The sequence below is a fragment of the Pelodiscus sinensis genome, chromosome 16, assembly GCF_049634645.1.
Source record: "Pelodiscus sinensis isolate JC-2024 chromosome 16, ASM4963464v1, whole genome shotgun sequence".
Classification (NCBI taxonomy): domain Eukaryota; kingdom Metazoa; phylum Chordata; order Testudines; family Trionychidae; genus Pelodiscus; species Pelodiscus sinensis.
In genome coordinates, this window is record NC_134726.1 from 3,297,874 (window position 1) to 3,325,618 (window position 27,745).

Below are 27,745 nucleotides of genomic sequence, written 5' to 3' on the forward strand. Positions count from 1 at the left end.
CCTGGCCAGAGACCCGCAGCCGGACCACCAAGCTGAGGAAGCGGAAGCCGAGTAAGAAGTTTGATGGGTTGGGGCGGGGGTGCAGGGCCCGAGATCCACACCGGGGGGGCTGCAGGGCCCAGACCCACACTGGGGGGCGGGGCTGCAGGGCCCGAGACCCACACTGGGACGGGGGGGGGGGCTGCAGGGCCCCAGACCCACACCATGTGGGGAGGGGGCTAGAGGGCCCGAGACCACACTGGGACGGGGGGGCTGCAGGGCCCCAGACCCACACCGGGGGCAGGGCCCTGTAGGATCCGAGACCCATACTGGGACTGGCGGGGGGGGGGCTGCAGGGCCCCAGACCCACACCAGAGAAGAGGGGGGCTGCAGGGCCCGAGACACACACCCGGACTGGGGGGGCTGCAGGGCCCCAGACCCACAGCAGAGGAGGGGGGGCTGCAGGGCCGCAGACCCACACCAGGGAGGGGTGGGCTGCAGGGCCCCAGACCCACACCCAGGCAGGGGGGCTGCAGGGCCCCAGACCCACACCCAGGCAGGGGGGCTGCAGGGCCCCAGACCCACACCCAGGCAGGGGGGCTGCAGGGCTGGAGCCCCACACTGGGGGGAGGGGAGGTCAAACAGACTGTGTGTGCAGGGCTGGGCTGCCGCCCAGTTGCCCTAGTGCCTGGCCTGTCCCCTTCCCCAGCTGCTGTATAAATAGAGGCGCCGAGCAGCAGCGGGCTCCTGGCAGCCACCATGCAGGGACTGAGGCTGCTGTGCTGCTGCCTGGCGTCTCTCCTGCTCCTCGGGGCGGCAGGTAAGGCCTAGCTCTGCGCCCCCCGCCCGGGCCCCCTTGGGGATTGGGCACTGCGTGTGCCTCTCCGCCAGCCCCCCTGCTCTGGGCCCAGCGGGTGGCCGTACCCCCAGCCCACGGCGGGGCTGTGCACACCACGCAGGGCTGAGGGGGTGGCTCAGACAGCACCGGGCGTGACCCCCGTGCAGAGTCGTCGAGCTGGGAGGCCCCCGCTGAGGGGGTCTTGGGTTGAACTGAGCTGGGGAGCCCCCCGTGAGTTTGGGGGCAACCGCCCCCATGCAATGGGGTCCTCCTGCAGCAGGCGGGCGTGGAGGGGGGCACTTTGCTGAGCCCGTGCTGCGTGTGAAGGGCAGATTGGGATGGGGCGGGTGGGTGATTTCTGTCCCGGGGCTGAGCGCTCCGAGGGGCCGGCCCGTGCGCTGGAGTCGCTCCGAGTCAGGAGGCAGCGGTCGGGCGCCTGGGGGGTTTGGTGCTGCGCTGGGTGGGGAGGCTGGGTAGGATTTTGCAGTGGGGCAGGGGGGAGGTGTGGGCTGGGTCTCTCGCCGTTTCCTTTCCTCGATGGTGCAAAATGCAGTGCGTTTCGGCATTCTGAGCTGCTTCCCCAGAGCCTCCCCTCTCCCCCCACGTGTGGGGCAGAGACAGTGGCAGGGGGCCTGGCTGTAAAGATCCTGGGGCGTCTCTCCCGTGGGGTGCTCTTGGAGGTGCGGGGGAGCGGATCCACGTTACCCTTGCTTGCCCTTGAGTTAATTTGGTCTCCCTTTGCCAGGCTGGCTGGGGCTGTCTATCCCAGGCGGCTGTGAGGAGGCTAAGTATGGAAACAGCCTTGTAACTGAACGCCTGCTCCCCCCTCCCTGCCATGCCCCCTCCCTCTCCGCTTCCCCAGCCTCTCCCACCATACCGTGCCCAGCTGCTGCCTTCTGGCTGTCACAGGGGATGGGCAGCGGGAGTTTTGTCCTTTTAAGGACATCCTTTATCATTCCCAAGAGCAGCGGGGCGAGGGGCTGGCCGGTCCCCGCTCTCCCTCCAGGGTGCCCTGGGCATCCACGGCTTCTCCCCCAGCTAAGCGTGAACGTGGAGGGGGCAGGCGCCGGGAGGCCTCGGTAGTTGTAGCTGCTGCCTTCGGGGCTGGGGCGAGGCGAGTGGCTTGTGGAGCCATGTGGCGGGCGTCCCTCAGCCCCTCCCTGTGCCCGTTGATGCCCTGGAGGGGTGGGCCCTGCGCAGGCTCCTGGCATCCTGAACCACGGCAGCTCACTGGCCCCCCGACGCCCCAGAGGCCTCGTCTCTATGGAGTCTTTGGCGGGACTGGGTGCAGCTCTGACCACCCTGGGGCTGGCGCCGCAGACTGGACACCCCCCAGGCCCGCACCAGAAGGGCAGACGCCCCCCAGAGCCTCAGCGTGGTACCCAGCGAGAAACTGGGAGCGTGTTCTGGTGGGTGCTGCAGAGCCCAGCGTCCCGGTGCCTCACAAGCCGCAGGGGGCCAGCAGGGTGTCAGACACCCCCCTTCTTAGCTCTGACTTCCTCCCTGCTTCTCTGGCCTGTAACCTCCGCGCAGCCTGCGCCCCTCACCACCCGCTGCCTGTGCGCGTTCCACCCTGCATCTGCACCTCCCCTGCTCACACTGCTGGGGACTCATGCTCCGACACGGGGCCAGCCGGAATCCACCCCTGCTGCAGCCTGCGCAAATCTGCTTGTGCTGGCCACGGCCCGTCTCTGCCCGTGCCTCCCTCCGCCCTGCCAAGTCGGCTCAGCTCCGCCCTCCACGCCCCTCTTGGGTCGCTTTGATGCCAGCCCCCAGCTACCTGCCTCCTCACGCCTTGCCCGTTTCCCATGCCCGTGTTATGTGCTGCAGAGCCCACATGGTCAGCCCCCTTGGCTCATTTGCATACTGAAATCCTACCGGTTTCATCATTATTCAAGCTAAATACGAGTCAACCACAAGCTAAGGATGAGTCAACAGCGTGACGCTGTGGCCAAAAAAGCAAACATCATTCTGGGAGGCATTAGCAGGAGTGTTGTGAGCAAGACAGGAGGAGTCGTCCTTCCGCTCTGCTCTGCGCTGATTAGGCCTCAGTTGGAGTCTTGTGTCCAGTTCTGGGCACCGCATTTCAGGAAAACTGTGGAGAAACTGGAGAGGGTCCAGAGAAGAGCAACAAGAATGACCGAAGGTCTAGAGAGCATGAGCTATGAGGGAAGGCTGAAAGAATTGGGCTTGTTTAGCTTGGAAAGGAGAAGACCGAGAGGGGACATGACACCAGTTTTCAAGTGTCTAAAAGGGTGTCACAAGGAGAAGGGAGAAAAATTGTTCTCTTGGCCTCTGAGGACAGGACAAGAAGCAATGGGCTTAATTACAGCAAGGGAGGTTTAGGTTGGACATTAGGAAAAACTGTCAGGGTGGTTAAACACTGGAATAAATTGCCTAAGGAGGTTGTGGAATCTCCATCTCTGGAGATATTTAAGAGCGGGTTAGATAGACATCTGTCAGGGATGGTCAACCGTGCTTAGTCCTGCCGTGAGTGCAGGGGGCTGGACTTGATGGTCTCTCAAGGTCCCTTCCAGTTCTAGTGTTCTAGGATTCTATGATATAGTCCTGAATAAAAACGAGTAGCCCTGTGGCATCTTAGGATACGTCTACACTTGCTCCCTAGTTTGAGCTAGGGATGCAAATGTAGCCGACCGAAATTGCTAATGAAGCGGGGATTTAAATATCCTGCGCTTCATTAGCATACTCTCGCCCACACATTATTAGCATACAAAAAACGAGGAGTAACATTAGTTCGAACCAAGGGGTTTGATTCAAACTAATGCGTCTCGAAGTGCACTTCCTGGTTCGAATCAGCTGTTGAGTGGAATAACGCGTGGGTGAGAGTATGCTAATGAAGTGTGGGATATTTAAATCCCCGCTTCATTAGCAATTTTGGTCGGCTACATTTACATCCCCAGCTCGAACTAGGGAGCAAGTGTAGTGTACCCTTAGAGACAAACAAAATATATCATGAGCTTTCGTGGGCATATCCCACTTCATCAGATGAGGTGGAGTGCAAATGACAGAAACCAAGATATGAGACACATATAAAGCAAAAAAAAAGTCCCTGTCAATTGTCGTACCAGTGCTAATGAGGCTAATTAAGTGGCTGTAAGTGCCCCATTCTTAGCTTTTGACTTAAAAATGCCATTGTACAAGTCAGGGGAGACTGGCTTTCTAATGCGCCATCCAGTTAATATCTTTGTTCAGTCCCAGGCTAACAGTGCCACATTTGCAGAAGAATGCCGGTTCTGCACTCTCGCTCCATACCTGGCGGGGTAGAAAAATGGCGACTTTTACACCCATGCGGGAGTGGCCAGGCGGTCATTGTCATGAATTACAGTCAGGGCCGGCTCGAGCCATTCCTGCGTCCCAGGCAGCGGGCACGCAACGCATGCGCGGCTCCGCCCCTGGGCACACAGCGCGTGAGCACCCCCCCCCCGGCGTGCTGCGCACGTTACAGCTGCAATCGGGCGTGAAACACCCCTTACAGCTGCCATCAGGTGCCCTCCATAGGTTGGGGCCCCAGCTAGCCCCCCCCTTAATCCGGCCCTGATTACAGTCTACCCCAAATGTCAGTCAGGAGAGGTTTTCTCTCACGTGGGGGAATGGGAACCCCGGGGCACCTCCCAAGACTTGAGGTCAGAGCCGCGGGCTGTGCTCCGCCCTTTCCTTCTAGCCGTGACAGATGCAGGGTTTCTCCGATGGGCCGGGAGGAAGCGGAGAGATTAGTCTTTCTATTTTTGTGTGCTTAGGAGATACTCAGATGCTCCCCTCGCTGGAGTCACACAAGTAGCTAGGAAGACAGCTGGTTTCTCCAACACTTACTGCTGAGCCCACCAGCCCCTCAAAGAGCAGTGGCGCCTCTCACTCTGCGTTAGCGCCTGTAGCAACTACGCGAGGGAGGAGCCGATTTCTTCGGCGCACTTGGGGCCTCAAATAAGCTGCCTTACCCTTTTAAAAACGTAATTCACTTCCCCCTTTTAAATAAACGCACTCCCATCCCCGTACACGCACAGACCCACACCCACACCCTGCTTTGCACCTTGCTGGTGGTCCGTGCCATCGCATTAGCTGCATGTATGGCAATACAGTGTCTTGTGCGCTATGGCATTGCTGCTGGTTTTCTATGGGTAGGCATTGTTTTTAGGATTCTCTGGTCAATGTAGCACATACCGGACTGAGTCATTGTGATGCCAGGGCCTAGAACCGGGCAGTAGTTCTTGCTGGGGGATAGGGATGGACTAAGATAAAATAGGGTCTCGGTGGATAGCTTTTCCCTCTTCCCTCTGTCCTGTGCTGCTCTTCCTGGTGTTGCCCCATGGCACGAGCTCGTGGGAACAAATCACACAGAGCCGCTTTCTTCTAGCATGGAACAAGGAACTTTAATAGACGACAGGAAACAGCATCATCCTGGGACCCCTCTGCAGTGCAGCTGCCTCGAACCCTCTCCCGCCCCATCAGGTTTCTGCTGCAGATCTGAAGAAGTTTCATATGCAGCCCCTTGCGGGAGCAGAAAACCATGACATCCCAGGAAAAGGCGTGTTCTCAAATGACCTCCAGCTAGAAGCTGGTGTCCTGCAGAACTGGAAGATCAGATGAATGAGGAGAGAGCAAGGGGGCTAAAAATATATTGTCTGGAAAGGAGAAGGCTCGGGGGACACAGAGCTACGGCCTATAAAAATACCTGCAAGGGCCTAGACATTGCAACACAACCCAAGAATTATGCTGCGGGGCCATTAACATAACTTGTCACATAAGATCTCCAGCGCTGCCTCCGGCCCCCGCACAGCAGTGCAGCTATTCCTGATTTACACCGGTGGAAGTACGAACAGGATCCACCACAAAGCAATGGAACAAGTCACCAAGTTGTGTGTGTGTGTGTGTGTGTGTGTGTGTGTGTGTGTGTGATTTTCCATCACTGACCATTTTAAAATCAAGACTCGATGTTTTCCCAATAGGTTTGCTCTAGGAATTATTGTGGGGAAGGTCCCTGTTCTGTGCTCTACAGGAGGTGGGCCCAGGTCCCTTCTGGCCTTTGAGTCTATGAGTCTATGATTGGGTCATGTCCAATGAGGAGTTCATGGTGGAGTCCACAAGGATGCGTAGGTATCTTCCTGTTGCTTGTGCCATCACAGAGGAATTCCATGAGTCACTTTTCAGCCTGTCTCGAGGGGGTGTCTTTCAGATCACGTTTTCCCTGCTTCTTTTTCTAATTTTTTTTAGTTTCTGGGAATTTTGTTTAATTTGCCAGGTTTTAGGTCTGATTATTTGGCGGGTTATTATAGAAATACATTCTCCTGCTATCACATTGCCAGCTGTGTATTTTTACTGCATTTTGGCTTATGTAGAAGATTTTTCCCTGTGATTCCTGCCTTGCAATGAAGCATTTAAGGAACAATATAATCTATGATTAAAAATAAACACCATTGCGGTAACCGTATCAATGAAAGAAGAGAATTGCTCAGACGTGACTGATGGCAGGATAAGAAGCTCTGACTTGAATCTAAGGAAGGATGTAACTAGGATAGAAGCCAGGAATCAGGCTTTTAATAGCTAGATGGCAACAGTTTTTTTGTTTAAAGAGGTGTAGGGTTGGGTAGAAAAATTATGGTTTATTTTTCTAGAAATGTTTGCGTGTGAGTGTGGTTGGTTGGTTGGTTCTATACAGGTTGGAAACAAAAAGTGATCTTTTTCATTGACCTTTTTAGGGCAGCTTTTCATTTCCCCAAAATCAACTTGTTGGTAACAGAAAAATGTCAGTCTCCATTTTGAGACCCTTTTTGATGAAATAGCCCATTTGAAAGATTGTGCAATAAAACAAGGTCACGTTCGAACGCTGCAAAATGGAAAGAATGTCAAAATTTCAACTTTGTTTTTCAGTTCTTTTTAGATGTTTATTATTATTTCATGATCAGCTTTGCTCCCGAAGGAAAAGGATTGAGACACTTTCATTAATGGGATTTAAAAGCCAGCTGGCTAAAGTATTAGCAAGCAAGAGAGTGAATTCTGTCCAGTACAGGTATGAGCAACAGGGTCTTTTCTGCTGCTTCTGAGTCTCTGATTAAGCTGCAGTTACAGGCCATGTTGTTGTGACAGTTGTCAATCTGGGAATGGTGAAAGCCAGTTCTTGTATCAGATACACGCCTGCCGCCCCAGTAATAACAACACGATTGCTTGGCTGTGGGCAGCTGCAGGCTTATTAGCGTTTTAAAATTAGACTCAGTTGTCGAATTCTGCAGTGATACAGATTGATGGTTGATTCATAAGAACGGAGAGGTTTACAGAACAATGGTCATATTGTAAATTATTGGCTGGTGCGTGTCACAGACTGAACCGGGTACTCGCAGAGATTTGTTGGCAAACCTAGTGGCAATCCAGGGTCGTTGGTGATTAATTAACTGGACCTAAAAAGTGAGGCTCTTTAGCTGGAGCTGGAGGGTCATATACATTAGGTCAGACATAGGAGCAGATCACAGACTTCTCCACATGGTCTTGCTGCTGGAGGGGGACAGATCCACACTATTTTAGAGGGAGTTACTCTCCTGCAGTTGCTTTCAACCTGGGGCCTGCGGAGCCAATGTCTAAAGTTGCCAGAGGGCTCCGTACCGCCACTTGAAATTCTTTAGGGGGTCCGCAAATGAAAACAGGTTGAAAAGCACTGGTCCACTGGGCTCAAACCCTTGTGAGGAAACGCTTCGTGTTAGAGCTGAGAGCCTCTGGAGCGCTCTCCCGGTGACCCTGCTCCCGGACAGGGACTTTAAACGTTGTAAATGGGAGTCTTTGGGCTCGGTTTCCCAACCTCTGGGTCGGGACCCAAATCTGGGTGGCCATTCCATTTCAAAAGGGTCGCCAAGTGTCTCCCGGGTGGCTCTGCCCTCCCTCCTCCCCCCGTTTTTGAATCGCCTTGGGTCACCAAGTCTTCCTTGTGAAAGTAGAAAGAATTATACTGTAAGAGAAAGATGAATTGTACTGTAATATTTGAATAAGTTGAAGGAATTCTGTTTGTCTTTTAAGAGGAAGAAGAAAAGTATGTTAATGTTGATTGTAGGTATGCAGATCAAGGTGCTAGCCAATTTGGGCCTGAGTTTAACAGGAAGAGAAACATTAGGTGTTAGACAGAAAGCAATTCTAGATAATCAGGGAGATATAGCCAGGAGATTGCTGTGTGCTTGATATTGAAATGAAGATACTTAACCACACTAATAATGTGAAGTTTTGCCACACCCTTTGATCTTGTTAACTTGGCCTTTTGACTGTATAAAATCAAGGGGTTTGAACCTTGTATGGGACTCACATTTTCTGAATGCATTTTAGCAAAGCTTTGCTGAAATAAACAGAGCAGTCTGCCAAATCTGTGAGTCCTGTCTGACTTTGACATCCTGAATTGTCCAGATGGGTCCCCGTCTGGAAAAGGTTGGGAACCGCTGGACCCCTGATTCCAAGGGGTATGCGCCTCATCCAATCAGGGAAGGGGAATAATACCACGTGACCTAGGGGTGCCATGAAACTGAACTCAGTTCCGAATGCTGGAGTATTGGCTCGCAACCAACGGAGCACGAGTTACTCACCCCCAGGGGGTGAGGGAGGGGCCTTGCCGAGGAAATGGAGGCTGGGAAATGGGAAAAGACCCCCTCCACCACCCCCCACATGCAATTCCTCAGCTAATAATCCCCACGAATCGCGTGTTCCGAGCGGAGATCCAGCAGCTGCTGCAATTCTAGCTCCTGGGGTAGACCAGCCGGGGTAGGGTTACATTGCACAGTAGCGCTACAGTAGGTGAAGCCATGCATGGGACGGGCCCGGTGGTGGCTGTGGCTGCAGGTGCTGCTGGCCACCGTTCTTAGGATATCCGTGGGTGCCAGGCCACCTGTCTCGGGGTCTCCCGGCCCCTGGCACTGCTGGGTGTATGGTGCCTAATGTGCTCTGGGCTTGGGCTGTCGATACAGGCATGCTATGGCGTGAAGAGCTGGTGGGTGGAGAGAGAAATGGCCAGGCCAGAAAGCAAACGGCTCCTTGGGAGTCTAGCTCCGAACGTCCCAGTGTCCTTCTCGCCAGAAGCCCTCTCGTTAGCTGCTGGGGAGTTGCCTTTTGCATCTGCCTCACATTGCCGACTCATATTCAACGTAGGGTCCCTCACAACCCCCACATCCCTTCCAGCAGTGCTACCGCCTCGCTGGGGCTTCCTCACTTTGTAGCTGTGCCCTTAATTTTTCCCTCCCTTAGTGAAAGACTTTGCATTTGTCTTTTATTTCATTTTGTGGCTTCCAGACCAGCTTTCTAATGTAGCGAGGTTGTTCTGAACTCTGCTCCTCCTCTCCAAAGGGCCTGTGACCCCTCCCCACCTGGGCTCTTTTGCAAATTTGATCATTTCCACATTTATACCCCTCCCCACTCCCTTATCCGGGTCATTAATGAAAATATTGCATAGTGACAGACTTGGGACATCACTAGATCTGCTCCCGGTCTGACAGCCACCTGTTAGCCGTGTTTTGCATACAGACTTCCTACCCATTGTCCCCCCAACCACTTTCATCTAGACCACATTTCTCTAGTTTGCTTAAGAGAATACCATGTGGGACCATGTCAAACCTTACTACAATCAAGCTCAACCATGTCTCCTGCTTCTCCCCCATCCCCTGGGCCAGTAACCGTGTCAAAGGAAAGTAGGTTGGTTTGGCATGATTTATTTGTGAGTCTTTATAATCTTGTTATTTGTTAGGTCAGTGGTTCTCGACCAGGGGCACTCCTGGGGGTATGCAGATCTTCTGGACGATGCATCAACCTCTCTAGATATTTGCCTAGTTTGGCACCAGGCTACATAAAGAGCACTTGCAAAGTTAGTACAAACTAAAACGTCAGACCATAACTCGTGCATACTGCTCTGTATACTGTACACGGGAATGTAAGTACAGTATTTCTTTTCCAATTGAGTTATTGTGTAACTGTAGGATGAACATGAGACAGTCAGCTGTGTTTCGGCAGCAGGGTGGCTGTGATCATTTTTTGGTTTTATGTTTGGTTTTGTCATCAAGTGGTTTTCAGTGCCGTGAAATTTGGGGATAGGCAGGACGAATCAGCGTCCTGAAAGGGAGGCAGGAGTCTGGAGAAGGTGAGAGCTGCGGCTCTCAGTAGTTACAGATGGATTGTTGTATCGCCTTGTCCACGTTTGTTTTCAGCCCCATTCAGAGACCTCAGCTGCAGCGTTGGGGGGTCACTTTGAATGTTTCTATTTCCCAGGTAAACTTCCAACGCAGTGAAAGTAACTTAGCATTTCTTACAGGTGCTGCCCGAATGCAACCCGGGTCCCTGCCGGCTCTGTAAATAGCTCCCTGCCGGCTTTTGCCGCAGCTCAGCCAGCCCTTGCTGGAGCCACACATCAGGGTGTCCCCCCGCTGACTGTCACCTCTGAACGCAGCGCTGGGTTGATAGCTCCTCCCATATTCCTGAGCCCGGGTCCCTGCCACCTGTATGCTCCCTCTGCCAGCCTCTGTATCCTCCCACAGCCTCCTGTCAGTCTTTGGGCGGTCCCCTCCTTCCCCCAGGCCTCTGAGCCTCACCCCGGGCTCCTCCTCCTGCCTGTTCACCTGCTTTCTGCTCCGAGTTTGCTGACAAACCACCTGGTGGTTTCTTCCCAGACCCTGCAGCCCTCAGTCCCTGAACGATCCCCTTCTCCAGGGTAGCACCAGCGGAGCAAGGTCACTTAGTTCTAGATGGCCACGTAGGCTTTGGAAGAGAGCGACGGGTCTGTCGGTCGGCTCGCTCCTGGGGGCGCCCAGCAGAGAGCACGTGGAGAATTTGGCATCCGTGATCTACTCGTCTTTCCGCTGGGGTCTCCCCGCTGGACTCTCTGGGGTCGCCATATATAAGGCAGCTCGCGGAGGCAGCACAGATCTGGAAGGTTTCCAGCAGCAGCAAGAGCAGGTAGAGCAGCCTGCCCCTCCGGGCCACTGGCTCCACTGAGTGGAAAGTGCGTGAGGGGTGCAGAGCAACTTGTCACCCTTCGAGGGGTCACACACTTGCTCCGTTCACCTTGTGAATGCTCCGGCCTGGTTCCCTGAGCCAGCTCCGCTTTCTCTGTGTCTGGGCAGCAGCAGCGTTCACGCCAGAGAAACAGGAAACCCAAGTCCAACGGGCAGCTGTTCCCGTCTGCCAACCCCAGCTCTCACGGCTCCCCCTGCTGGTGCCCAGCGGGGAGGCAAATGGGCAGTCAGGGCACAATGGTGGAGGCGGATCCTTCCGTCTGCTCCCTGGCTGCCTCAGGCTTTCTTGCCCTTCTCCTCCTGCCAGGCCCTGGCTCCCTCCCCTGCCATCTGCCCCAGCTCCTCCTGCCCCTCTGCCTGCTCCTTGTCACAGCACCGAGCCCCCGTGCTTCCTGCCAGCTGCGCCCTGTGGCCAGGGCAGCCGGGATCTGTGCCCTCTGCTCACCAGCATGGCCCTCGTGCCAGCACGGCCCTTGTGCAGGGGTCCACTTGGGCTTTGCCCCCAAGCACAGCTCTGGCTCTGGGCTGGTAGGACACCCGCCAGCGCCCCGGAAGAGAAGGCCTTTGCTTGGGTCATCCTGGCCTGAGGAGAGCCCTAGGGGCAGCAGCAGCACGGTGGGGGGCTGGATGGGAAGAGCTGAACTCAGCCCCTGGGACACGGAGGCTGCCGGAGAGATCCATACTTTGCCGGGGGCAGGGGAGCTGGCCTTGAGCAAGGCCATGAAATGGAGCTGTCACCACCCAAGCCTCACGCCTGCCGGCAGAGCTATTCTGGGGAGCGGGGCCTGGCGTTAAATCATTCACACCTTCCCGTCAGCTGGCCGCCCAGCCAGGCCACCTCCCTCCCCCGGCCGGGCAGAAAGCGAGAGCCAGGGGCACGTACGCAGACTCCCTGCCTCTGCGCCCCGACTTTAACCCCTTCGGCTCCCTCGCACGTGACGAGCTGGACACTGGGGCTGAGCTGGCCGAGGGCTGCTCCCAGCTGAGTCACTTGGCACCTCCTGTCCAACGGGCTTACTTGCGACAGCTTGTGTGAGCCGGAGAAAGCCTCACGAATTCCCGTGGGATCCTGAGCGCCTGATCCGCCTCCAGGCAGCAGAGAGTCCTGGGAAGCCCCGAGCCTCACACTAGTGCAGCCTGCAGGAGCCCCTCTGCACAGGCCCCGGGGCCCCCGGCCCGAGGCAGCCCCCTCCCATCTGTTCTCATGATCACTTCTGAAGACGGCGTCCAGGCAATCCCCAGATGTCAGGGACTGTTCCAGGCCCAAGAGGGGAGACCCCTACTGATCTGGGGGCGGGGAGGGAAGGCGCTGCTGTGATCTTGCTGGCATGCTGCCCACTGCAGAGCACAACCTGGTGCCGGCCAGGCTGCGGGTCCCACTCTGCCTTGTGTGACCTGCAGTGTGCTGGGCTACACTTCTCTCCAGACCCTGTTGGTGCCGGAGGCTAGCTGGATCGGGGAAGCAGGACAGACCCATCAGCTGGGTGTGGGAGAAGGTGTCTCTTTTTTTCGTTGGCCGGCTCACCCCGGCTGACTTTTGGAAGGGCTGAACATGCATGACGCTAGCGAATGTCCTTGGAGCTGGCCATGCTCAGCCCCTTTCAGAAAAAGGGAGGTGTGAGCTGTTTCCAAAAACTGAGGCACCCCCATGGACGCTGTTGAGCATTTCAGCCTTAGCCCATCTTTGCCTCAGTTTCTCTAGCTGGACGGCTGTGCCAGTAATACCTCCCTGCCCTTGTCAATGGTGCTGAGAATTGTGGCTAAAAAGTACTATTTCAATGCAATGTGCAGGTAACTGCTGGTGGGCAAGGAGCATACAGCATACCTGATATAGATTATTATTATCTTTAATTCATGCATCGCTTGCTATGGTTCCCCCGTTGCTACTAATATTTGTATCATCCTGTCAGAAACAGGACGAGGTAGATTAGTGACTGACTTAGGGCTTTAGGGAGTCTGTGCAGGAAGCAGTCAATATGAGAGGAGCTATGAGGAACAGCCAATCGGGACCCAGCACACCCAGATAAGAAAAGCCTCAGGGCAGAGCAGGGTCAGTTACTCCCTGGAGCTCAAGGAGGGACAGCTGGGTGCCTGGCTAGCACCCTGGACAGAGCACTGCTGCTAGCAGGGGGCAGGAGAGCTAGAAACAAGCTACTGGTTGGCTTCTGGGAAGTGCAGGCTGAGACAAGAGCAAAGAGGGTGCCGGGGCCCTTGGAAGTGACCAGGCAATTGGCCACAGTTGTCACTGGCGAAGGGGTGGGGCAGTTGGACTGCAACACTTGCCCCTGAAGGGGGAGCACAGATCAGGATATGGCTGGAGAGTTGTGTCATGAAGAGAACATCGAATTCCTTGGAATGACATGGGTCCAGGAGCAGAAGGGATGGTGGGCGAGGCATCACGGAAGTGGGTGTTCCGACCTGCAGAGCTAAATCCCCAAAGCTACCAACAGGAGGCGTTAGCATGGCAAGTGGAGCCCCATCACACTGATGCAGGCAAGTTCAGAATTTACATTGTGGTGTAAACTAATCATTTCTGTTGTTGGCCACCTCCATCCGCGCAGGGTGGTGCAAACCGGGCAAGAGCTTGTGGTTTTGTTTTCAGGGCTCTGGACCAGTGGACTGAACATGCTTCCTTGGCACACCCCTCGCCCAGAGACCCCCTGCTTGGCCGAAAGGCAGTCCCCCCTGCTCAGTGGTCCAGACAGTAACCAATGAGATAAGATAAGGGGGAAATTCATTGCTATGGAGACAAAGTAGACAAACCCTTTTAAGAACATGGAACCTGTAAAAACTGTCCAGAGGATACAAATAAAGACTGACACTTATTAAGGAGGTGTTTGAACTTTCGAGACGTAAGAACAGCAGCAGAAATGTTGCCTGCAGACTATGTGTTGCCCCCTCTAGGAAGTGGAACAAAGCAACTGGCATCTGCATGTTGTATCTGCTACGCTATTTCTTTTGTTTCCCTTGCTCAGTCATAGGATCCCAGCGATTCAGGGTGGGAAGGGACCATCGGGAATCCTCAAGTCCAGCTCCCTGGGCTGAGGCAGGACCAAGCAAACCTTCCTGACAGGTGTTTGTCCAGCCCCTTCTAAAAACGTCCTGTGACAGATTCCACAGCCTCCCTTAGCAGCCTGTTCCAGAGCTCAACTCCCCTTCGAGTTACAAAGTTTCCCTAATATTTAACCTGAACACCAGGGCTGTGAGGAACAGCCAGTCGGCACCCAGCACACCCTGATAAGAAAAGCCTCAGGTCAGAGCAGGTCAGTTACTCCCTGGAGCTCAAGGAGGGACAACTGGGTGCCTGGCTAGCACCCCGGACCTAGCACTGCTGTGAGCCATTGGTCACCATCCTTGCTGTAACAGCCCTTAACAAATTTGAAGATTGCTACCAGGTCCCTCCTCAGTCGTCTTCGCTCAAGACTAAATGGGTACGTCTAAACTACATGGCTCTGTCGACGGAGCCATGTAGATTTGTTGTTTTGGCAAAGGCAAATGAGGCCGCGATTTAAATGATCGCGGCTTCATTTAAATTTACATGGCTGCCGCGCTGAGCCGACATACAGCTGATCAGCTGTTTGTCCGCTCAGCGCGTTAGTCTGGACGCTCCCCTGCCGACATCAAAGCCCTTTGTCGGCAGCCCTGGTAAACCTCATCCCACGAGGAATAACGGGGCTGCCGACAAAGGGCTTTGATGTCGGCAGGGGAGCGTCCAGACTAGCGCGCTGAGCGGACAAACAGCTGATCAGCTGTTTGTCAGCTCAGCGCGGCAGCCATGTAAATTTAAATGAAGCCGCAATCATTTAAATCGCGGCTTCATTTGCCTTTGCCTATGTGTCTAATCTACATGCCTCTGACGACAGAGGCATGTAGTCTAGACATAGCCAATGTGCCCAGCTTTTCCAGCCTTTCCTTTCTAACCGTTTCCTCGTTTGTGTTGCTCTCCTCTGGCCTCTCTTTAATTAATCCGCATCTTGGCACCCAGATTTGCATGCCATATTGCAGCTGAGCCCTCCCCCCATGCTGACTACAGCCATATAATTACCTCCTGTGTCTTACACACAGCGCGCCTGCTAATCTGCCCCAGAAGGATTTTGGACTTTCTCACAACTGCATCTAATGTACGATCCATTATAACCCCCAGCTCCCTCTCAGCGGTGTTTGACGTGTCAGGATTCGAACGCGCTTTCTTTCCACTTGGCGTACCTGCTACGGGGCAGTTCAGAGGGGTCGCGTTGCGGCCTGGTGCACTCCAGGATGGGGGGTGTTTGTAGAGGGCCGGGGAGAGTCACGTGTTGTGGTTTGGCCTAGGGTGGCGGCTGGTTTTGAGTTTCTGCTGAAATGAGCCAGCAAATGAGCTGTCCGGTCAGGCTGGAGGGGCTGTGAGAGTTAATGTGTCTGGAGGTTCAGGGGCTGGTAGGAGAGAGGCTGGAAATGGGGGGGGTGCCATTGGGGGTGGAGGGACGGGAGCAATGCGGCATGCGTGAGGACGGGGACAGGAGAACAGAGCTGCATGTGTCGGCAGGGGGGCTTTGCATGTTACGGGGGGGCCGTGTGCGTGTCACAGATGACATGCGGCGAGCAGCCTTGTGTGCATATCACGGGGGGCTGGGGGCTGCGTGTGTGTTATGGGGGGGTCCCATGCAGGGGAGGGGGAGCTGCAGGCCTGTCCCTGTGTCCCCAGCCAGCGGCGTCCGTGTTTCCCCGCAGGCCCCTGGGAGCTGTGCTGTGCAGTCTGGTTCCAGTCTGCTTCCCGCGGTTCCCCTTGGCAGCACTCCCGTTTGGGAGAACACGGAGTGTGAGGTACCAGCTTGTTTCCATAGCGACGCTGCTCCGTACCGGCACTTTGCCTGTCTCCAGCCCCTTGCTCCAGGCTGGCCTCGTGTCTGAACGGAGCCCCCTACGGGAGGCTCGTCAGCCTCTGCATGCAAACGGGAGCTGAGGCAGGACGAAGTGAAGACCCACATCTTAAAGAAAGGCCCCTGCAGTTGGGCACCGTGGCATTTGGTACCAAACAGCGTCCCTGAGATTTGGGGGCTTGAGACCTAGAGAACATGATACCCCAAGCCAATGGCCATCTTTAAAAGGCAACTGTTGTCCTTGCCCACCGTCACAGAGACCAGGAGTCGAGCCCACAGCTTCTAGGCCTTCATGCTAGCCAGACGCTGCAGAGGCAATACTGCAATTAACCTCTGGGTGCTGTCCCGAGCAGCGGCAACAAACCTAGCGCCAGGAACCGCTGCAGAACGTCCTAGGACAGCAGGGCGCCTTGCTACCTCAGTAACAATCATAACGCCTTGTCCAGCCGGAAGAAGCCCCCAGGGGAAAGAGACGGATACGAAGCTCATCTGTGTGCACCCAGAAGCAGCTGCATCACTTGGCTTCTGTGAGCAGGAGCAGCGAAAGGGAGCTCTGGGGAGGGATAATGGATCACCACGAGCTAGCAGGCCAGGCCCAAGAACACAACTCCCCACAAACGCAAGGAATCTGGGCCGTGAAATGTAGGTGCCAGAACTACTGGGGCGGGATGTTAAACCAGACATTCTAGGGAGCACGGCTCCATGGTGGAAGGGAGCTCGTGGCTGGAATTAAAACTGAAAAGCGCTTAATGCGCTCAGATCAGGGGAGCCGGATAACTCCCACCCCAGAATATCGAAAGAACTGGCCCATGCGACTGATTTATTACAGATCCTGGCTATTTACGGGTATTGAAGTGTGCATGGGCCAAAATCACTTTGGGGAGGGATGTAAAAGGGGTTCTGTTAGGGTGACATAAAAGGTCAGGTTCAGATTCTGTTTTGGGCAGTGAGCTCTTTAATATTGTGTGAGAGAGAAACCCTTTTGGGTACTGTATCGTAATGGGAGACTTGCATTTCCTGACTATGGATTGGAGCATAAGCGCTACCACTACTGGTAGGGCCCAGTGATAAAAGGCCATTTTCTTTGCCAAATCATCACTAAACCCACGAGAGGCGATGCACTTTCAGACTTGGCGTTCATGAAGTAGTGAGGACATCACAGAAGAGTTGGTCAGAGGAAACATGCTCGGATCGAGTGATCAGGCATTGATGCAGTTGAAATTAAATGGCAGGCTAAACAAAACCAGATAATTAACTACGGTTTTGATTTCAAAATAGCAGATGCTGGGAAATTAAGGGAAGAATCTGCTGGACGGAAAAGCTCAAGGTTTTAAATGCGGAGCAGGCACGGAATGTCTTCAAATCAGCTACGTGAAAACGATCTGAAATTTGCACCCGATGCAATGGGGAACAAAAACTTGTAGGGAAAACCCCAGGCCTAGCGGGATGAATAACCTCACAAAGGGTATTAATAGCAAACTGAGAGCCTTCAGAGAGGGGGGAACAGGGATGATCAGAAAAAACAAACCAACGCTAGATTGTGGAGGTTAGAAAATGCACAAATGTGAGATTTTCTAAAAGTCAAGCTGAATTAGCTCTTGCCAAGGAAATAAAACACCTCGTATTATTTATGTTGAGGTCTATAATAACAAGAGAATGAGGAAGGATGAGGTTGGGCTGCTATGGCAGTGCATGGGAAGGAGATGAAAGATAATCTAGGTATGGTCCCAAATGAACAGCTTCCGGTGGTATTGAGTGATGCTGATAATGGCGAACATGTGTTTTAAGGCAGGATGGCTGATGGGAATGAGCGTCTAGCATTGGAAATGACCCCAGACCGAGGTGGAATTAAAACAAAGCAGCTAATGCGCTCAAATCAGGGACACTGGATCATTTCCCCTCCTTCCCCCAAATATCGAAAGAACTGGCGTATGAGATTGGTTTATTAACAACCCTCGCTACTTAACGAGCCGTCTCTTTGGGGGTAGTACTGTATGCGTGGATAATAGCTAAGGATGTACCTAGACTTAGGAAAAGAGGAGGGCGTGCTCCGGGTAATTACAGACCTGTTAGTCTGGGCTCAGGAGTTGGAGGTTTTAGAACAAGGAAGCAAAGAATAAGGACACAGGTGGCGGTGAAGGGGATGTAACACAACAGGGAGATGGGTGCACACTCCCCTGACTCCGTTCTTTGAGCAAATACCTGAAGTAGATCTCACAGAGTAAGGCAGTGGATACGGTGCCCTACGGGAAATCATTAGTTAAATGAGAGGGTGGTGATCTGAGCAAGCGTCACAGGGTGCATAGGTGCTGACTCTGGGGGTGCTGTGGGGCTGGGGCAGCACTCTCCCCTTTCAGCCCCACTCCCAGCACCTCCTACTCGCTGCTGACCCCACTGATAGGTGCCTCCCTCTTCCCCCAGTGCCACCCGAACCCACCGCAAGCAGCTGTTCTGTGGAGTGCCGGAAGCGTGGGGGGAGCAGGAGAGAGGGTGGGGCTCACTTGGGGCAGGGGCCAGAGCGGAATGGAAGGGGAGCAGGAAGGGAGAAGGTGTGGCACACTCGGGGCAGGGGCCAGAGCAGAATGGAAGGGGGGCAGGAAGGGAGAGGGTGTGGCACACTTGGGGGAAGGGGTAGAGAGAGGGAGCAGGGCATTGGCATTGAGCACCGCCAGCACATTAGCAAGTTGGCGCCTATGGGAACATGGACAAAAATTGGCTAAAGGGGTGAAGACAATTGGCTGTGCTGGAAGGAGAATTATCGGACTGGAGGGAGGTGATGAGTGGAGAGCCTCAGAGACTGGTCTTGGGACCAATCTCGTGCACAGTTGGCACGAACGGCCTCCCTACACACAGTAGGAATGTGCTCAAGAGATTTGCTTGGGAGGCCACGTCAGTACAGAGGACGGTTGGAACAGGCAGATGTGCCAGCATGACAGACATTAGATAAAGTTGCAGATCCATGAGAGGACCGTCCCTCTTATCCCATGACAGTTCACTTTGCTTAAGAGCCTTTGAAGGACCTTGTCAGAGGCTTTCTGGAAATCTAAGTATCTAAGAATCACTTTTGTCCACATGCTTGTTGACCCCTTCAAAGAATTCTAGTGGCTTGGTGAGGCTGGATTTCCTCTTCACCTCTGTCTGATAATTCTGTTCTCACCTTTACTAGAGATTCAGCCAATTTCCCTGGCACTAAAGTTAGGATCATCTCTGGAGCCTTTTTAAAAAAAAACTGGTGTCACATTAGTTCTCCTCCAGTCATCTGATACCGAGGCTGATTTAAGTGATAGGTGACTTGCCAGTTAGTCCTGTAATTTCACGTTTGAGTTCCTGCAGACCTCTTGGGCGAATACCTTGGTGACTTATTACTGCTTAATTTTTTTATCAATTTTTTCCAAACCTCCTCTAATGACACCTCAGTTTGGGATAGTTCTTCTGGCTCAGGTTTGGGAATCTTCCTCACACCCTCAGCGGCAAAGACTGATGCAAAGAATTCATTTCATTTTTCCACAATGACCTTGAGTGCTCCTTTAGCAGCTCGGCTGTCGGGTGGCCATACTAGCTGTTTAGCAGTCTTCTTGTTTTTGATATACTTAAAAATTGTGCTATTACTTTTGTGAGTCTTTGGCTAGCTGTTCTTCAAATTCTTTTGGGCCTTCCTAATTATATTTTTATACTTCGTTCGCCAGAGTTTATGCTCCTTTCTGTTTTCCTCACTAGGATTTAACGTCCACTTTTTAAAGGATGCCATTTTCCTCTAACTGCTTCTTTTATCTTGTTGTTTAGCCAAAGTGGCGGGTTTTTTGGCCCGCTTGCTGTGTATTTTAATTTGGAATGTACATTTAACTTGAACCTTTATTATGGTGTCTTTATAACATCTCCATGCAGCTTGCAAGCATTTCACTTTTGGTACTATACCTTTTATTTCTTTTTAACTAACCCCATTTTTTGTTAACGATTGCACAGAGGGGGGAACTGAGACATGTTAAATGAGTTGCCAGAGGCTTCATGGGAAGGCAGTAGCAGAACTGGCAGGCGATTCCCCCATTCCTGCCCCGCTTTCCTGTGCTTGCATGTCAGCCCTGTGCCTATCACCACCGTTCTTCCTCCCCTGAGAGTGGACATTAACGCTTCCGACCGACAGACACTTGGGTGGTGGCTGGCTCAGGTCGGGGAGAATCAGCCCATGTCCAAGGAGAGGAGCTGCTGTACGACATTACTAAGCAGCCCTGCCAGCGGGGGTGGAGAAGGGAACAGTTGCCCCAGGGCCCAGCGATTCTAAGGGGCCCAGGGCTCTTGGCCACACCGCGGCTATTATGGCGGAGGTGGTGGCCGGAAGCCTGGTCCCCTTTGAGCTGCTGCTGAAGAGCTGGAACGCTGCACTAGGCGCTCCCCCAGCCTCTGAGGGCTGGGAGGGGGGGTCAGCACCATGGTCTGAGCGGCTCTGAGGGCTGGGAGGGGGGGTCAGCACCATGGTCTGAGCGGCTCTGAGGGCTGGGGGGGGCAGCGCCATGGTCCGAGCGGCTCTGAGGGCTGGAGGGGGGGTCAGCACCATGGTCTGAGCGGCTCTGAGGGCTGGGAGGGGGGGTCAGCACCATGGTCCGAGCGGCTCTGAGGGCTGGGGGGGGGGCAGCGCCATGGTCCGAGTGGCTCTGAGGGCTGGGGGGGGGGGCAGCGCCATGGTCCCAGTGGCTCTGAGGGCTGGGGGGGGGGCAGCGCCATGGTCCGAGTGGCTCTGAGGGCTGGGGGGGGGGCAGCGCCATGGTCCGAGTGGCTCTGAGGGCTGGGGGGGGGGGCAGCGCCATGGTCCCAGTGGCTCTGAGGGCTGGGGGGGGCAGTGCCTTGGTCCGAGAGGCTCTGAGGGCTGGGGGGGGGGTCAGCACCATGGTCCGAGCGGCTCTGAGGGCTGGGGGGGGGGGGCAGCGCCATGGTCCGAGTGGCTCTGAGGGCTGGGGGGGGGCAGCGCCATGGCCCGAGCGGCTCTGAGGGCTGGGGGGGGGCAGCGCCATGGCCCGAGCGGCTCTGAGGGCTGGGGGGGGGACAGCGCCATGGTCCGAGCGGCTCTGAGGGCTGGGGGGGGGGCAGCGCCATGGTCTGAGCGGCTCTGAGGGCTGGGGGGGGGCAGCGCCATGGTCCGAGCGGCTCTGAGGGCTGGGGGGGGGGTCAGCGCCATGGTCCGAGCGGCTCTGAGGGCTGGGGGGGGGGTCAGCGCCATGGTCCGAGCGGCTCTGAGGGCTGGGGGGGGGGGTCAGCGCCATGGTCTGAGCGGCTCTGAGGGCTGGGGGGGGCAGCGCCTTGGTCCGAGCGGCTCTGAGGGCTGGGGGGGGGGCAGCGCCATGGTCCGAGCGGCTCTGACGGCTGGGGGGGGCAGCGCCATGGTCCGAGCGGCTCTGACGGCTGGGGGGGGCAGCGCCTTGGTCCGAGCGGCTCTGAGGGCTGGGGGGGGCAGCGCCATGGTCCGAGCGGCTCTGAGGGCTGGGGGGGGGCAGCGCCTTGGTCTGAGCGGCTCTGAGGGCTGGGGGGGGGGCAGCGCCTTGGTCTGAGCGGCTCTGAGGGCTGGGGGGGGGGGCAGTGCCATGGTCCGAGCGGCTCTGTGGGCTGGCTACCCTGCCTGTTTGGCCCAGGCCCTGCCCCTTCTGAGGGGCTCGGAGCAGTCCCCCCGTCTTGCCCCACGGCCCGCGGTGGCTGCCGGCCCCCCGCTAACCAGCGTTTCAGCCGGCTAGCGAGGTGCTTCCAGAAGCCAGGAGGGGGGAGCTGGCAGACGCAGCCCTGGCCCGTACTGGCAGCGAGGGCGGCGAGAAGCACGTGGTCCAGGCCGGGCTGCTGCAGTGAGTGCGACTCAGCCTGGGCGGCTTCTCCCCCTGCCCTAGCCCCGCACAGCAGGGGTGACGGCGCCGAACACAATGTCCAGCTGTAGCAGCGGCAGAGCTTCCTGCCAGCGTTCGAAAGGTCACGGGGGGGGGAATTTCCTCGCTCCCTGCCAGCAGCAGGGTGGCTCGGTTCTGCGTGCAGGCGAGGGCTGGGCCGTGCGCCGTCCCTGCCCCCGCGACGGGAGGGGCACCGTGACAGGGGGCACGGGGGCGTCTCAGCCTCCGAAGAGGCCAGGGCCGAGGGGCCATTCTGGGGAGCGCCGGCCTCTGGGGGCATCACGTGAGGGGTTACAGCGAGACGCAGCATCCCGGCTCCCTGGCTGAGGCCTGCGGGTGAGACCCTGAGGCGAATGGCAGAGCTCCGGTGGCTCCTGGCGTGTGGCACCTGGCACAGGCAAAGGGCTCACCTCTTCCGTGGGGCAGCCCTGCCCCCCTGCATCACGCACCATCCGCACAGGCGCTGGCTCTTCCTGTGTGCGGCTCCAGGGGACAGAGCCCGGAGACCTCCCCGCTCACACACTGTCACTGGATCCAGTTCCAACCCCCCTTCTCTCCAGTACCTCCAATTGCTCCAGCCGTGGCCCCAGGCCTCTGCCCCCCAACCCCGGCCTCTGCTCAGACCCCGCTCGCTAGAATAACCTTCCCTCCTTCCCCAGGCCCTTCAAACCTGGGGCTTGCTTCTCCCTCGGCTAGTGTTTGCCCACGGCCCCGGGACCCTGTCTGGGGACTGTGGAGGGGGCGGCTGTCCAAGGGACGCTGCGCTTTTCCGCGTGGGCTAACGACACCGAGCCGCTCCGCAGCACAAGCCGACCGAGGTGGGACTGGCGCGTCTCCACTTCGCTTTCTCTGCCCTCTCCCCGCCCCTCCTCCCCCGGCTCACAGCTACACGGGCCGGCTCCTGACGCCCGTCCCCGAGGAACTGCTGGGAACAGTTACAACGTGCCGGAAAGGTCAGACCCATAAAGCTAATCCTGCTTGACTTACTTTTTCCAACCGCGAGCTGGATGACAGGCCTGGATGGTTGTAATCTGCAGCCAGCGTGAGCGCCTCGCTGGCATGCAGCGCACAGCCAGCCGCGTCCGGGCCTCCAGCTCCCAGCCCCAGCGGCACCAAAAGCAAACCGGAGGGTGCTCGAATGGAGCCAGGCGTCGCGGGCTAACCCTGAGGGGAGCGGGCATGACAATAAACTGCCAAACCAGCCCGGGGCAGACCGAAGCAGGCAAAGAGCGAGCTGGGTTTTGCGAAATCTCCTTGCTTTGCAGCCACATCCCCTTGGGCAGTCCCCTTCCTTCCCCGCCTTTGCCCTGTCTGTGTAACACAAGAGGGCCAGGAGCTCCCGGCTGCACCTGCTGCCTTTTCAACCTGCCCAGGTGTCTCCTGAGCCCTGTGAATGGATCTGGGCAGCTTTCCAGACTGGGGGGGGGGCATGTTCCCTTTTGCTCACAGGCACCCAACTGTCTCTGTGCCCCCAAACCTCTCCCCCAGGGTCTCCTGGTGCATTAAAGACCCAAGGAAGCTGGGCCGAGGGTCTTGGAGGAGGAGCAGCCCCAGGACTGGGGTGGCCGGCTGGATGGGCTCCTCAAGGAGAGGAAGAGAGGGAAGTGGAGAGCCGGTGTGGTGGCTGCCATCGTGCCTAACAGCAGGACTTGATCTAGGTCCCAGGAGGGACGCCTGAAAGTCTGGATCCCTACAGTCGGAGCTAACGGGCCAGGCTCTGTAGCTAAGAGCTGCGCTGCAGCCTCACTCTTGGGTGGTTGGACACTGAGGGGGACTTTCAGCTCCCATTGACCAGTGGGCTACCCAAGCACGAGATGCTCATTCAGCATCTGTGAGATGCTGACCCACCCTGAGACTGTCCAGACTGGTGCACCAAAGCCTGGTAACTGGTGGGGCTTAAGTGGGCTCTGCCGATTGCTCGACGTTCCCAGACAAGTACTATACGAATAGGAGCTCTGTGCTACGGGGCTGTCTCTTCAGAGCCAGGCAGGCTGGGAACCACCTGTAGGATATAAATTGCCTCCCCCACCCCGGATCACTCAATCTCAGGTAGGCACAATAAGCGACGTAGAAGGGGAGCCCACTACGCAGTCATAAGCTGTACCTGATTCATCTTCTAATAGTGATACAGAGAAATTAGAATGGTTGAAAAATGAACGAAAACTTTTCCATGAAAAATGTAGGGAAAAAATAAAACATGTTCATTATAAAAAAGCTCCTACCATCTTGAGGGGGTTGATTGTCAAAAATGAAAAGAAAAAAGTTGACTTCATTTTGTAGTATTTCCCTTGCAAAAATCAAAGGGAGAAGGGGAAGGAAGCAAAACTCGAAAAAGTGAAAAAAAATTTTTTTCGATTCGATCTATTGTGTTTTGATGAAAAACGTGTTGGAATTTTTTCTGCCAAAAAATTTATGGCAGGCATTTTTTAAGTCAAAAGAAATAGATTCCTGTACCAAGGGGGCAGAAAACATTGGGGATTCCAGACAATGACACATTAGAAATTATTATTATTATTATTATTGCCAGAAAGGATCTGGGCCAATCATACAGAAACCTCCCCACCGTGCCTAATGGAGGGACCCTCTCTCTAGTCCAGTTTTGAAACTCGGTTGCTGGAAAGTTGAGAGGAGCATGTGATCTTCTCAATCAGACCAGAACCAATTGTCCAAGCAAGTGAGGGACTCGTTTCCAGTGAGTATGATCTATGGTTTTGCTTTAGAGCCATTGTGACAGACCCAAACCAACAGCCTGCTGCACTCTGGTGGAAGGCAGGTATACAGGGCACTGGATAAGTGGTTTTCTCTTCCCAAAGTAAACTCCTAAGGCTACGTCTACACTGGCAGCTTCTTGTGCAAAAACTCTTTTGTGGAAGAGTTCTTGTGCAAAAACTCTTCCAGAAGAGCATCTACACTGGCAAGTGCTTTTGCGCAAGAGATGTGCTTTTGCGCAAGCACATCCATGCCCGTGTAGATGCTCTCTCGTGCAAGAAAGCTCTGATGGCCATTTTAACCATCGGGCTTTCTTGCACAAGAAATTCATGTTGCCTGTCTACACTGGCCTCTTGCGCAAGAACAGTTGCGCAAAAGGGCTTATTCCTGAGCAGGAGCGTCAGAGTTCTGGCGCGAGAAGCCCTGATTTCACACATTAGAACGTCAGTTTACTTGCACAAGAACACGCGGCCAGTGTAAACAGGCAGCAAGTTTTTGCGCAAGAGCGGCCGCTTTTGTGCAAGATCGCGCCAGTGTAGACACAGCCCCTGAGACTGCTGCCAGGAAATGAAGGCAGGCAGACACCTGGGGCTAGTTAATTAGCTTGCTCCCTCAGGCAAGTCATTAAACACCTGCAGCCAATTAAAGCCAGTGGGGCCACTTTAAAAGGTTTCCCCCAGGTAAGGAGAGGGAGAAGAGAAGGAGTGATGGACTGGAAGGGGGGAAGTGAGGTACAGAAGAGGTGTGTGTGTGTGTGTGTGTGTGTGTGTGTGTGTGTGTGTGTGTGTGTGTGTGTGTGTGTGTGTGTGAGAGAGAGCTGAGGACTGGCTAGCAGGTACCGTGTGTGTGTGTGTGTGTGTGTGTGAGAGAGCTGAGGACTGGCTAGCAGGTACCAGGGGAGGCACTTGGAGGGCTTTTTGGGGGGAAGTGGCTCAGGGAAAAAGCTGCCAGATCGGAAGCAGAGCAGCCTTGTCTGTTGCTGCTGCCTTAGGGTCCCTGGGCTGGAACCTGGAGTAGTAGGTGGGCCCGGGTTTCCCCCAAATCTCCCCCTCGCCAACACAGAGACTGCCCCGAGAGGGCAGACCAGGACTATGGAGGGGTCTTCAGTCCAAAGCCATGAACTACCCTGTGATGAGGACGGCTCAGTAAGCTGCAGACCCTGCCCCTTGTAAAGAGAAGGAGGCTGTGGGGAGGGCCACAGCGCGCCTCTGAGGCTAACACGATCCGCCAGTCGCGTGAAACCCACGGGGCACGGCCAGAGCTTTGCCTCACCACGGAACATCCGATGGTTTCACCGTGACCTGAGGCCAGAATCTCCAGTGCTGCTTGGATTTCACCCTGAATTCTTGGGTTCCTTTGAACCCCAAATGTAACTAGGGGGTGTGAATGGCCACGGAGTGAAACTAGACTCAAAGTTGGCACGGACCCCTGCAAATAAAGTCTCCTGGTGCTAGTGTCAGAGGGAAGCAATTGCTTGCACGTGTCCAGCCGTTTAAACGGCCAGCATTGCATGAGTCTTGGACACATGTAGGAATCAAAGGCTGGGGGGTGGACCAGGGCCGCATTATGACTTCCGTGGGCCCTAGGCACTTTTGCCTTCGTGAGCCCCTTCCTCCATAAAAGAAATATTAAAAATTATTTTTGATATAACTTTAAATACGTCAACATTTTATTTTTTTTCTGTTTCAGGCAAAATTTAATAGATTTTCGTGGGCCCTAAAAGTTTCATTTTTTTTCTGATGTGAGAAAAAAATTAAAACTTTTTCTTCGACCCTAAAAGTTCATTTTTTTTCCTTCTGATTTTAAAAGAAATTAAAACATTTTTGTGGGCCCCTAAAAGTATCGTGGGCCCTAGGCACTGTGCCTACTGTGCCTATGGTTAAATCAGCCCTGGGGTGGACCAGTAATTGCCGTGTTAGGAATCTTTCACGATCTCTGTTCTGTTACTTCGTCAGGCGTAGGTTTGTAATACTGTAGCTCCCACCTGGTATTAGGCGTTGTCCATGTTTACAGCACACAGACAGGGACCACTGTCCCTTATAAATAAGAAAACTGAGCCAGCCATTTTGGGGGTAGATCCACCATTATTTTAATACTTTAAAACTCCAGCTCCCTTAGCTGCAGTTCTTTCTTTCTTTCTAAAATGGTCCATTTGAAAGCCTGCTCCTTATACTTAACGGCAAACCGGCACTTATCACTGCTTGGCACCGCTGCTGTGAAAATTGGGATTAACCAGAAGTGCGGTTTTTGCTTCCCCCTCCTTGGGAAGTGTAGGTGGGAGTGGGCGGGTGGAAGGGATTTAGCATCCCCAATGGAACGGTTAATATGAAAGGAAATGAAAATAATCGCTGCCTAAGACAAGGCACAAAGGGGGGGTGGAAACAAGAAGGCCCCCTCCTAAATTAGCATCTTAATCCGCATTCCAGCACGGAAGGAACAAGCACAAGCTCTTATCCATTGCCCAGTGCCAGAGGGCTCCCTGCCACGTTACAGAGAGGGGCAGACAACAGCAAGCGCTGGGTTAGCTGCAAAGCACCAGTTCAGCTCCTGGCGCGTTAGCAAAAGGCTCTTGGAGCCACTCTGCCTTCGTCATTGTCTATTTCCAGCAGGTGCAACTAAACCACCCAGAGGTCCTGCTCCCTTCTCAGCCCCACGGCTTTCAGTTTGCTTGAAGCAGCTCCAGGCTGCGTGCGCTCAACTTCACTCGAATGAATCAAGCGCACTGTGTAGAAACGTCCTTGCTGCACCCGTGAGCAGCCCAGAGACCTAACCTTCTGATATGCACCCCACACACTCCCTGGGACCCCTCCCCCGGCAGGTGGGTGTGCTTGAGGCATGTTCTTTGTGGGCATGGGCTTCTCTGAGTGGGCAGTTGCTGATCCTGTTTACACCATGGTAAATCCAGAATGACTCCACTTTGCATATTTACAGGCATGTAAAAGATCACTCTTCTGCCTTCTTTCTCTGTGCAACCTGCAGGTATGTTTTGCAAACCAAGTCAATTCCTCCCTCACTGTCTCAATCCTTGCCATTTCAATCCTTAGCAGGTTTAAAACTAATAAGCGAAAGTTCTTCTTCACACAGTGCATAGTCAACCTGTGGAACTCCTTGCCAGAGGAGGCTGTGAAGGCTAGAACTATAACAGAGTTTAAAGAGAAGCTAGATAAATTAATGGAGGTTAGGTCCATAAAAGGCTATTAGCCAGGGGATAAAATGGTGTCCTTGGCCTCTGTCTGTCAGAGGCTGGAGAGGGATGGCAGGAGACAAATCGCTTGATCATTGTCTTTGGTCCACCCTCTCTGGGGCACCTGGCGTTGGCCACTGTCGGCAGACAGGCTACTGGGCTGGATGGACCTTTGGTCTGACTCAGTACAGCCGTTCTTATGTTCTTATGTGTCTCCTTGTCCTCTTAAGCTCTGCTCTGTGACTTCTGAAATCGGTCCTCAGCTTCCTCTTATTGTGTTTAGGGGACATCACTGGTTGGCCGGCGTCCCTACAGCGGGACCTGAG

The 27,745-nt window shown here is 54.8% G+C and overlaps 1 protein-coding gene across 2 annotated transcripts in view; it reads left to right on the top strand.

Annotated features, from left to right (window-relative positions):
- The first annotated feature begins 674 nt into the window (after positions 1-674).
- Positions 675-27,745, top strand: part of SRL (sarcalumenin) — a 69,995-nt gene continuing 42,924 nt past the window's right edge. For both annotated transcript variants that reach the window (XM_075899103.1, XM_075899104.1), the window contains exon 1: positions 675-799. In XM_075899103.1, coding sequence (XP_075755218.1) covers positions 739-799 — 61 coding nt within the window. In that variant the 5' untranslated portion in view covers positions 675-738. The remainder of the gene's footprint in view (positions 800-27,745) is intronic.